The following is a 13,464-nucleotide window of genomic DNA, read 5'->3' as shown; positions in this document are numbered from 1 at the left end:
TGAATGGTATTGTAATCTGTAGACACTACCTCTAGAAACCAAATCCAATAATATAATACTGAATGGTATTGTAATCTGTAGACACTACCTCTAGAAACCAAATCCAATAATATAATACTGAATGGTATTGTAATCTGTAGACACTACCTTTAGAAACCAAATCCAATAATGTAATACTGAATGGTATTGTAATCTGTAGACACTACCTCTAGAAACCAAATCCAATAATATAATACTGAATGGTATTGTTATCTGTAGACACTACCTTTAGAAATCAAATCCAATAATATAATTCTGAATGGTATTGTAATCTGTAGACACTACCTTTAGAAACCAAATCCAATAATGTAATACTGAATGGTATTGTAATCTGTAGACACTACCTCTAGAAACCAAATCCAATAATGTAATACTGAATGGTATTGTAATCTGTAGACACTACCTCTAGAAACCAAATCCAATAATGTAACACTGAATGGTATTGTAATCTGTAGACACTACCTCTAGAAACCAAATCCAATAATATAATACTGAATGGTATTGTAATCTGTAGACACTACCTCTAGAAACCAAATCCAATAATCACGGTGACCGTTTCTTGTCTTTTGTTTGTGGTGTTCTTGTTGTTAAAATGTTATATGTATATATTATTTTGTCTACTGTCGTTTTTGTATTTTTTTTTCTTTGGCGTTTTCTTCCATGAAGCTACCATTTTAATGTCGACTTATCTACATACAAATATTTAGTATGCCCATCTAGACCATGTGTAGTTACAAACAATAGATGTTCATGTTATGTTTTATCATGAAAAAAAAATCATCTTCTTTTACCTTTTTCATTTTTCATAGATCCGTAATTGATAGTTTCAACCATTTGACACTATTTCAATCAGGGTTAATTTGTTCACGATTGTCGCAACTTGAGGAGTGTGTTCCCCTTCTAGAATACTTGAGATCATATTCGGTGTTGTTTGTGTTTGTCTGTCGTTAGTTTTTATGTAGTGTTTTGTATACTTTTGCTTTCCTGTTTTTCGTTTGTTATCATGGCATTTGTTTTCGACTTATGAGTTTGAGTAAACCTTTGATATCATTCGACATACTTTTTATTAATAACGAATGATTTGTACTAACATGTTTGTTTTCTTTTCAAATCATTCTCACTGTGAAAAACAACATGACATTTTTAATACTCAAAAGATGTGAATAACAACATGACAGATTTTTAAATACTAAAAAGACGTATTGTGTAATTTTTGTTTTTGTCAATGATAATATTCAATCAATCATATATTTCAGTCATTTCCCAATTATTTCACAAGATGCTCTCAAAAACTGCCAAAGAATTGAATTGTCTGCTTAACTGTGTGGTATATAGAAATTATATAATTACCAATCTACGTTCCAATACAGTTGTAGAACAAAAGTAAGATGGTTATGACCCTTCATGTCATACTTGTAATTCTTTTTCCAACAAAATTCAAACCAAAATTACAAAAACAGACATGGTTTATGTGTTTCATATTTGTTCATAGATATACATGTTCATTGTTTTATATATGTAGGACTCTAAAGTGCGATGGGGACGCTAAAATGCGATGGTCACGCTAAAGTGCGATGACCTACGCTAAAGTACGATGGTTTGATACGCTAAAGTGTGTTTTTCTGCAAATACATCGACGTAAACGTTTCACAGCATTATGACGAGAATGTTTGTCCAGATTAAGGATTTTTATTACACGAGAAAAGAAAGAAGAGAAGAGAAAAACAAATGATCACAATCTGGAATTTTTTGTCGTTGCGGGAATAGGTTAACTTAATTTGTGAAATTGTAGAAATAACTTTAATCAAAACAATCACTTTTCGACCTAATGCCATTGAAATATGCAACTTTAAGTATGACCTTTAACACGGGGCATTGTCTTATAACATATTATTTTATTAAAAAACGACTTCCACTACATTCCAGATGTACTAACAATACTTCAGTGTAACCATTACACCTTTTGAACAACTATCGTACTTTAAATAAACATAAGAAGATGTAGAATAAACTATCCATTCAATCCCAAATGTCGTTCATGTATGACACCATCGTACTTTAGCGTAGACCATCGTACTTTAGCGTGACCATCGCACTTTAGAGTACCATCGAACTTTCGAGTCCTACATATATAAATAAGGCCGTTAGTATTCTCGTTTGAATTGTTTTACATTGTCATTTCGGGGTCTTTTATAGCGGACTACGTATGCGGGATGGGCTTTGCTCATTGTTGAAGGCCGTACGGTGACCTATAGTTGTTAATTTCTGTGTCCTTTTTGTCTCTTGTGGAGAATTGTCTCATTGGCAATCATACCACATCTTCTTTTTTATAAACACAAACAGAAAAATATTGTTTTTTGTAATCTATAGGTTTTTTAGTTGGTTATCAAGATGAAAGTCAATAGCCAATTCATTGTGAAACGATATGCTGATTGGTGATAAAATGATAGCAGAAAAAAAACTTGACCATAAATTTTTCTAATAATTTTAATATGAAATTGTTATAGCAGTACTTTCTAGTGTTTACGAGAACGATTTTAGAACAATATGACCCCTGAAGTATGGACATGAACCCTAACTGTTTGCACATCATTTGCATCTGTTAATAGTGCCAGTTGTTTTTCTTTCATTTTGGTCTTACATAACAACATTCCATCTTGGTGCCATCAGTCTTGTGTTGTAGATGGTTTCAACCATTTAATTACAAATTGAAGGCTGACTAAGTATTATTGCTGCACAAGTATGACCGATTTTTTATTTACAAATTATATATCACTTCCGTGGGCCTTGTAATGTAATGTTACTGCTGTTGTCATGAGTCATAATAAATAAATGATTTTGAAGGATGATTCAGACTTCAATATATTAACAAACCAGAATTATATAGTAATATCAAAGACCTGTTAACCATTTCAGCTGGCTGAGGGCTCTCTGCATCTTTGTTTAATTTTATGTCCCATTGGTATACCTCACATCTGCCAACAGGGGTTTGTTTCTATTTGACGAGTTCAATAGATGAGAGTGCAACAGAAAAAAATAACAAAACTATCTATGTTTAAAAGAAAATCAATCATCCTGAAATACAGATATATAACGGGAGACACATCAAAATACATCAGAATATGGGAGAGCTAACTCTTCCAGTAATATTGTGTGTCCAAGGTCTGAATAATAATCCAAAAAGTTTACAAAAGGCAGATTAATTAAGAAAAAAGGAAAAATCTAGTGATTAAACATTTATTATCACAACCACAACTTTCACCTTCAAATGACACAATATCAATTTTTGATATAACATAAAGAAAATCATTGTTCAATATTATTAAAAAGAATATCTTATAATGTTGGTTTATAGTGCTTTTTGATGTGTAACTTAATATGGTTATGTCAAAACTTTTCTTCAATGTAATATGATATTCACAATGGAACAGATAAAATTTAAGATTGGTACAGATTATCAAGTCTGTAGTAATCACAAAAGACATGATATCATACAGTCATTCAAATTCCTGACAAATTATTTTGAATGCTCCCTAACTGATCAAGATAACGTAGGCAAACTTTCCATGATGTTGTATAATTGTGAATTATTTAAAGACAAGGAGGACAAATGAATGGCATTAAATACAAAATAAATGTTGTTATAAATATGCAAATGTGCAACTTGTGTTATAATCCTTATATGTTACAGTTTTATTGCTGGTTTTCAAATCAGGATGAAAAGCATTCATAATAAAAACATAAATATTACAATATATAAATTTGTGTATCAAGTTGACATGTGTAATTTTCAAAAGAATTATAAGACCATGATGACATCAATTCTAAACTGGTTTCATTTGGAGAACAAACTGAGCTGTATCAATGGAATAACTTGTAATGTTGTTAGATCTGCTAACACAGCCTGTAAAGAGAAGAGAAACATTATAATAGAGGTTGTTTTGCTAAAACGACATGAAAGAGAAGAAAACGTTTTGAAATGGGTGGACTACAGGCATAGTCTAGCATGATAGAAGGACATGTAATGTTGGCACTTTCTAACACATTGGACTTCAAAAATAAAGAACTTGTCAGGTTGGAAGAACAAATTTTCTATTCTACAAAAAGGAAATGTATAATTTCTGTATATTTCTTAACACAAATGCAATTAAAATTCCACAAGGACATGTTGGAAGATCCTGTTTAGTACTATAAAAAGCCTGAAAGATAATTCTAAATAGATAATAAAAACGTATTTAAAAAGATACCTCAATAGACTTTATCAGATTGAGAGCTTGAAAAATTGTACATAAATATTAGATTACAGTAGAAACTTTTTTACGTTAAGTTCTAAATAAATTGATTTTTTGTTGTTGAATGACTGGTAAATTTTTTTGTTTGCTTTAGAAAGCCGAACACAGTCAGCAAAACTAGAGGAATGTTTTGTGATGTGAGATCTGGTTTAAAACAAAATTTTCAACCTTTTAAGAGTTTATAGCATAACTTGCTACGAAAATAATTAAATTTCTCCCATTAGATGTTTGTTTGTATAAAACATTAGCATGAATCCATTAATTTCAAAGAGATTTTATAAACTGCACACTTTCTTCTAATAAAACGAAATTGACGATTTTCTATTTAAAAAAAACCAGACATGCTTAATTATTTTATTTACATTCTTTTATTCTTACATTAATGATTTACCTACGTTTGAACAATGTAATGCATATTGTACCTACTTCATGTAAATAGTAATACAAAACCTCTTTCAATAAAAGAATAAAAGAAAGTGTTCAATTTGAAGATATTGAACTCTGTAGAGATTGCCTTTATCCTTGTGTACTTCTAAAAGATAATTACCTCTGCTGCATTGTATGATTGCACTTTCAGTAAATTCGTTTTCCTAAATGAGAAAATGGCTACAGCTAACACTGAAAAACAATAGATATGTAGATATTAATCAAACAAAATGTTAACATGTATATTCTTCATTATCAAGGGCAGTTTGGTAAAGCTTGTTTTACATGGCTGCTGTTTGGAATTGTATCATTAAGTTTGTTTGAGTATAAACTCAAAATCATTATTAACTTACATTAATGATATCCACATCAAATACAAACCATCCTTTGGTGGCTCTACATATGAAATAAAATATAACTTTTAAAATGAAACATTCCCTCCTTATTTAATCCTCTATAGATATATTGCCTAAAAATATCTGTTAGACATAATAGTGGAATTCCTGTGAAAATATTCAGTTCACGATTTACCAAAATAAATTATGCTGTTAACAAGGAATTCACAAATTACTGCCCCCCTAATTTTTACATCTTCAAGTAAGGATCCTTTAAAGTACAAAGTGTCTTGACAATCCAATGAAGAATGTTAAAAGGAATGGGTCCAAAAAGTACATTCTCAATAGCATCAACAATTTGTCCATCCAAATGAAGAAAACCTTTGGATGTCAATGGACCAGGATACCCTATGAATATTTGTATCCTATACCCAGTGCTAGGATTTTACAATGCACAAAATTTCATTAAATTGATACCACCATATTTCAGTCAATACAGTCAAAAGTCATAAATTCTAATTTTTAAATAACAAAAGAATCTAGTTTTGCTTACCTGGTAGGATTTCTAATGAGTTGTAAGCTAAAATTCTGTCCCATAGCAGCAATACCTGGTCACTAGAGAGATAACCAGAGAATGCTCTCACTAACCACTTAAAAGCTATTTTCAATCTGGAATAAAATTAACCCTTTTAATATGCAGTATATGTTAATTTAAACTTATTCAAAATAGTAAATTTTTTAACTGTCATAATTAGAACACCAAATAATACTGCTATATAACAGTAACAACTGTGAGGGTAGGTTGAGAACTTAACCTAACAGTAGGAGAAATGACTGCAATTTTTGTGTAGAAAAAATTCCAGCAACACCATATTCTCATATATATATATATATTTTCTCAAGCTGATATAATATCTGATATGGGTTGCTGTTTACCATTAGGCCAATTAAAATCAATTGATAGATTTTCATCCCTGCCTGCTCCTCTGAAATCGTCCCGCCCAGAATTTTTTTATTTTTAAAAATTTACGATTTCCGGATTTTGTTCATTTACATAACCGGTAACAGTCAATAATTTCGTTTCATTCAAAACTTCCTGTTTCAAATTACGATTTTCGTATTTCTTCAAGTAATTTAAAATGATTCTACAGATCTATGATGACAACATCATCTACTAAGAATATAGATTGATTACGGGAAGCGCATAACATGTTCGGCTTACGATTAATACGCTGTTTCCAAGAATGCAAATCGCTGCATGACACTAATTTCTATGATTAGAAAACCGTGGATTTTTTTATTGATACTGTACAATGTCAATGACTTTGTGTCAGGAATTTTGAACTGTGAATTTCAGAATGATATCCAAAGCGCAAGAATCATGGATCACATTGGTACAAAAAATCACTGACTAAAAAAAATTGACACAAGCACGAACTTGTCAGATTTTCTTACAGTATATTGAGTTCAAAAAGTCGGCAAACATACACTTAGATTTACCCACGGCTATTGTGTTTTGTTGACAAACAGCAAACAACCTCTGTCCCAATACCCTCAATAGGGTCTTTAAACACTTCTTTTTGTTAAGTTCATGTTTTACATTCTTGTTATATTTGCATTATGCATAAGAATCTTTAAAGCACAAACCCTTTTATTTTCAACACTGTTTAAGTTTTCATTTTATTCTGTACTCATAATCCTTGAGTTGCATACCAATGCATATTTGCTTCATTTTATGGGGACAACCAGAAAGCAAAATTAATTTGGTGTAGTTAGTCCAGCTGAAGAGAGCATTTCTCCACGTGGTTGCCGTTTACTGAACATAGGTTTCTAAAGCAACAATAACATCATGTACATGTAGAACAATGGTTGCCAACAAGAGATATTAATTATACATGATTCCTTATACATGAACATACATGATATAAGCTTATTATTACTCTTGTATTTATTAAGAACACGTCACAGGATAGTTTGATATGAAATAAAAAATAAAAAATAAAATCCTCCCTGCCACCCCATTTTTTACAAAAATTTGGATGAAAATCTACTAATTAAATTTAGTTGGCCTTAATCTATGAAATTGGGGCTCTTATAAAATCATGGCTTGGTTATCTATTTTACAGAACATTTGTGTCAAAGATGAAAAGGGTGTGTTCAAAGGCTAAGCAATAATTTATCAATTTTCTGTCTTTCATTAGATTAGATTAAATTTGTTCTAGCTCAAGGATTGTCTGAGTTTAACCCCTAATCCAGTTTTGGTTGGATTTATAATGCTAAAATTCAAGGTTTTATTTAAGTAGTTTGTTGTCATTTTCTGTTTTGCACATGGAAATGTCTGTCCACCCAAATTTATTAATTTATTTCTAAGTACTGAGGGTAACTCCTTTTTTTTCTGTTGAAATATTATCATGTTCCATATGTTCTTTATATCATATTATCTATATGTAATATTGTTTACTTAATTCTAAACCTATTACAGGATTATAACAGACACTAAATGTGCAGAGCTACACGAAATCCTTTTCATCAGAAAAAAGATCACATATGTACATTCTGAACAATAGAAACTGTTTTAACATATATGACAATTTATGTTGATAAATGTCCTTGTACTAAGACTGCTCAGACAATACTTTGTCATCATCCCATATGATTTCAACACTATTCAGTACAAACTAATTTGTCCTTGTCTGGTTACTTTTTTAACTTTTTTTTTCTGTTGTTTTTCTCTTTTTGACAATCCTTTAAGAAAAATTATTTGTTCTCTTAGGAATGGCTTATGCCACATGCAAAATCATAAATATTTAATAACAAAACTGACAATCATTGTCTCCGATGAAACCCTGGCGCTTCTTGCATCACACAAAGAATCATATTCATTTATAATAGATTTATATAATACTGAAATCTTGATATACAATGATTAAAAAGAAACTTACGGCTGGCATCCAACTGTCTTAAGATGGAAAAACAACTCGGGTTCATGGGTTTGTAGTAAAACTTCAAATGACAGGCTCAGTGCAACAATTCCCTGCCAGAAAAATTACAGATTGTATTATTAATATTTGTTTGATTAATTAAATTCATTAAACAAACCTTTCAATAATAAGTTTTCAAAAATGTCTTAAAAGATATTTAAGACTAATATATAACCATACAATAACAGGATATAAGAATGGTCATACTAATTAAATGTCTTATATAATTCAGGTTGGAAAGAATCTTTTAAAGCTGAAATTAAAGCCAAACCATTCATTCACATGCAAAAATTTCACAACCAAAATATATTATACACACCTAATTGTAAATAAAGTCACAACAACAAATTTAAGAGGTCAACTAAGTAAACAAACTTCCAGAAGGGTTGTACACAGAACTTGTGAAAAACATAACATCAAGTATGCATGGAAATGCAAGTCTTTCCCCAATCCACTTAAAATGGTAATTATGGAAAATGAATGAATCTCTGATGTCTATAAATAGTACATACCTGGTGATGAGGGGATATACTATGTAATATGTAGGGGAAAGGGGGGGGAGCAATCTTCAGTATCTATCATGTCTATAAATAGTACATACCTGGTGATGAGGGGATATACTATGTAATCTGTAGGGGAAGGGGGGGAGCAATCTTCAGTATCTATCATGTCTATAAATAGAACATACCTGGTGATGAGAAGATATACTATGTAATCTGTAGGGGGGGAGGAATCTTCAGTATCTATTATGTCTATAAATAGTACGTACCTGGTGATGAGAAGCTATACTATGTAATATGTAGGGGGGGGGGGGGGAGGAATCTTCAGTATCTATCATGTCTATAAATAGAACATACCTGGTGATGAGAAGATATACTATGTAATCTGTAGAAATAGCGAGTGTAGATCTCTCTAAATACGTAGTACAATATCACTGGATCATTATATAAGTAACATAAAGGAGCAACTGAAATAATAAAAAAAAAATTGATAAATTGATTACTGCCACATGAAAATACAAATTTAATTAGATTGAAGATATAGAAAACAATACATTGTGAGGAGCCTATTTTAAAATGTTTGTCCTTTATTGGAGTGGTTCATCTGTTTCCCATTTCTCATATAGATTAGACCATTTGTTTTCCTGTTTGAATGGTTTTACACTATATATATATATATAGCTAGTTATTTTGGGGTCCTTTATAGCTTGTTGTTCAGTGTGAGCCAAGGCTTCGTGTTGAAGGCCGAACCTTGACCTAAAATAGTTTACTTTTATAAATTTTTATTTGGATGGAGAGTTGTCCCATTGGCACTCACCTCATCTTCTTATTTATATTGTATGATTAGTTGAAGGAACAGGATAATCAGCATAGGTTTTTTTTATCATTTGAGGCAAAATATTAATGCTGAGATGCAACTGCTGATCCAAAAGAAGGATGAAAGATACCAGAGGAAGAGTCAAACTCATAGATAGAAAATAAACTGACAACACCATGGCTAAAAATAACAAGACAGACACACAAATTATAGTACAGAAGACACAACATAGAAAACTAAAGACTAAGCAACACGAACCTCACCAAAAACGAGGAGTGATCTCAGGTGCTCCTGAAGGGTAAGCAGATACTGCTCCCTATGCGGCACCCGTTGTGTTGCTTATGTTATTACAACTCCAGTCAATAGTCTAATTCGGTATGTCACATTCTTGAAAAGGAAAGGGTATTGTAGTTACGACATAAGGAACATTTTCGATATCATCTGTGAAACGGTTATTTCATAACAGTCAATCAACTCATGCTGATACGATTTTTGTACATTTAAATCTATGAATAAATATAAGACTTAATTTAATGCCCCCAGTTGAACATTATTCTTTCATAACAATTACTGAATTAGCACTTAATTATAAAATTTGTTTCTCAAATTGTCCAACATTCACAGCAAAAACCACTGGATGTTAAACACTCAAAGACATCCATGCATCCATCATAAGTAAGAACTTTAAAATAAGGTATACCTGAATTAACAATTTATATGAAAATAAGGAGATGTTATGACTGTCAATTGCCAATGATACATCTATCTACTTGAGACAAAATGGCAGGGATAAGAGCAATTATAGGGGTTTGTATGGGTTTAAAAATTAAGTAAAATCTAAGCTGTTTAGTCAGCTATAAAAGACATTGACATGACAAAATGAGAAACAAACAAGTGAAACTGCAAGCATCTGCTCACTGGTGATACCCCCGCCGCAAGTGGATAATATTAATAGTGTAAAAATATGCAAGTGTTCGGTAAACAGGAAGTTGTTGAGTGATGAATCTGAAAACACATCACAGGGTATAGCTGACTTATATAAACCCTAAAACCAAATTTCAGAAATCCTTGTATTTTAAGATCCTTAGAAATGTGACGAAAATTTTCAACTTGGCTATCATGTGTAAAATCATACCAGTGTTCGGTTAACAGGAAGTTGTCGAGTGATGAATCTGAAAGCACATCACACAGTATAGCTGACTTATGTAAACCCTGAAACCAAATTTCAGAAATCCTTGTATTTTAGTTCCTGAGAAAAATGTGACGAAAACTTTCAACTTGGCTATCATTTGTAAAATCATACAAGTGTTCGGTAAACGGGAAGTTGTCGAGTGATGAATCTGAAAACGCATCACACAGTGAAGGAGACTTATATAAACCCTGAAACCAAATTTCATAAATCCTGGTATTGTAGTTCCTGAGAAAAGTGTGACGAAAAATATTCATTGAACGGACTGACGAACGGACAGACAGAGGTAAACAGTATACCCCCCTTTTTTTTTTTAAGCGGGGGTACAATTCAGATGAGAAAACTAATGTCCTGATTTAAACCTGCTCATTTCACTCTTAATAACTATTACATCTATATATTTTAAACATGCAAAAGGCTATAGGAAACAAGACAATTACAATTTCAAGTTATTTCCTATTATTAAATCCAGTTTTAATAAGTTCTGTAGAAAAGACTAATGGTTACATAATTCATTCTGTTCAATAAAATCTTGTAATTAATAGAACCATCAAATAACTTTACCACAGGCTGAACAAAATATTTAAAAATGGCCAAAAATAGAACATCATATCATGGACAAACAATGATGGAATTATTGACGTCAATATAATACTTCCCTGATCATACATAGGGTGCTAATGTCAAGTTATATCTAACTGTCTTTAACAAGCTAGGATCCAATAAAGGTCAATAGATTTCACAGCTCTCCAATTATACAAGCAGTGACAATGTAACCTTACTCAAATTGTTACATTTAATTTAAACACACAGCATTACGTAATCTTAATTCATCTTCTAATGCAATATCTGCTATTGGCTGTCTTATTCATTAGGTGAAAATAATTGACAACTGACAAGATAAACATCCACTTTATAGCAATTACAGAATCTTACAAATTATTGTTCTTTCAAAATTAAATTAAACAATTTTTCGAAAAAACAATCACTGTGAAACTCCTCATTAGATGTGACAAAAAAAAATCAGTGATTTAAAGTACATTGACATAGGAACCATTTTTCATTTAATTAAATTGAAGGAAAGATGTATGTTTCGTGTATTTGTTGATACTTTAATATATGATTTTGTCAAATTCTGCATATTTATGATAGTTATCAAAGGTACCAGGATTATAATTTAGTATGCCAGACGCCCGTTTCGTCTACACAAGACTCATCAGTGATGCTCATATCAAAATATTTATCAAGCCAAACAAGTACGAAGTTGAAGAGCATTGAGGATCCAAAATTCCCAAAAGTTGTGCCAAATACGGCTCAGGTAATCTATTCCTGGGATAAGAAAATCCTTAGTTTTTCGAAAAAATTAAAGTTTTGTAAACAGTAAATTTATAAAAATGACCACATTATTGATATTCATGTCAACACCGAAGTGCTGACTACTGGGCTGGTGATACCCTCTGGGACAAAACGTCCACCAGCATGACCCTTAGAAAATGTATATTTTTTTTAATCATTTGAATTCTTGGTTCACGTATACCCATAAATACAGAAAACTAAAACTGCAGGAATAATAATATAGCCATTGTATTCATTAAATTGGACATTGCTTCAACCAGCTATTTTTAGTCATCAAAAAGAGTATATGCTCTCTTTTGTTTAGGTTGAACAGTCAAAAGAAGTCTATCATTTTTTTTCTCTATCAACTACAAACTGCAAAGTTCTTTCCTTCAGCAACAAAATCTAGAAGAAAAACAGTGCTTAGCAAATCATTAAATTTAAAGAAAACAAAAATCCAAAATGATTTTCCTAGTTAGTTTTAGCAAACCAGAAGCAGGTACTTAAAATATTTGAAAATTTAAAAAAAAGAAAAAAACACCAATATATGTGTATTTCAATAAAATATTTACTAGTATGATTTGTATACTATCACTTATATTGTAGATCAAGATTCTTCTATATTTTGAATATGGCGTTGACTGATATATCTACAAATTTTGCATTAATTAATTCTATTTGATACTACATCAATCTGAACTTTATTGGTACATATATAAACATATCAAGCATGGTAATAAAGAAAGACAAGATTTCCTGTGTAAATATCTTTTTTGTTACAGTTTAATGTTAAGATTGCCTTCTTCTCATTTCATTTTATAGACATAACACCATGAAATCGATCTGTTCAGCTTTAAGCAATAAAAGTAAATTACATAATGACGTTAACCAAAGGTTGTGTAAAACCCTTATAGTTGTCAGAATCTAATCCATAAGATTGGTTTATGTAAATTCTTATAATTATTGTCACTAAAGTTATGCCAAGTTTAATCTATGAATTGACCATAGACATATAGTCTTAGGTCAAAGGTACATATTCCATCAAAATCTGGACGGTTGCTTTAATACTTCAATCCACCAGTATAAAATAAGGTCATACTTCTTATACAAATTCAATTATATCACACTCATGACATTACAAGAGAAACATTTTGAGAAAATGTATTATATAAGTTGTGTAAATCTAGCTATCAAAATGAATTATTAGTATGCTTGTCCAAATCTATTCATTTCCATTTCTGTGGTATTATATAAAAGTGGAAATTAATAAAGGCAAATATATATCAATTTAAGTATATCATATTAAATGATATTTATAGACTATGATTCACAAATCCATCTTATCTTATTAAAGGAGAAACTTGTCTATAGAATATATTTGTCTTAAGTCAGTATTTACTTAAGACTCCAAGGTTTAATAGTGACATTTATAGACTGAGGTGGGTTTTCTATATAACAAAAGAAACAAAAACACCTGACATAAACTAAACTGAATCATATGTTACTGTATGAGAAAAATAACACAAAGATCATGACATAAATTACCAGGT

At 30.9% G+C, this 13,464-nt stretch overlaps 1 protein-coding gene across 4 annotated transcripts in view; it reads right to left on the bottom strand.

Annotated features, from left to right (window-relative positions):
- Nucleotides 1-3,260: 3,260 nt before the first annotated feature.
- Nucleotides 3,261-13,464, bottom strand: part of LOC139484646 (TBC1 domain family member 19-like) — a 28,154-nt gene continuing 17,950 nt past the window's right edge. For all 4 annotated transcript variants that reach the window (XM_071268472.1, XM_071268471.1, XM_071268475.1 and 1 more), the window contains 5 exons: nucleotides 8,931-9,040; nucleotides 8,035-8,126; nucleotides 5,646-5,761; nucleotides 4,879-4,949; nucleotides 3,261-3,943 (listed from right to left, as the gene is read on the bottom strand). In XM_071268472.1, coding sequence (XP_071124573.1) covers nucleotides 3,875-3,943; nucleotides 4,879-4,949; nucleotides 5,646-5,761; nucleotides 8,035-8,126; nucleotides 8,931-9,040 — 458 coding nt within the window. In that variant the 3' untranslated portion in view covers nucleotides 3,261-3,874. The remainder of the gene's footprint in view (nucleotides 3,944-4,878; nucleotides 4,950-5,645; nucleotides 5,762-8,034; nucleotides 8,127-8,930; nucleotides 9,041-13,464) is intronic.

This window comes from Mytilus edulis, chromosome 8, assembly GCF_963676685.1.
Source record: "Mytilus edulis chromosome 8, xbMytEdul2.2, whole genome shotgun sequence".
Taxonomy (NCBI): Eukaryota; Metazoa; Mollusca; class Bivalvia; order Mytilida; family Mytilidae; genus Mytilus; species Mytilus edulis.
Note: the sequence above shows the minus strand (reverse complement) of the source record. Positions and strands in the feature narration are given on the sequence as shown.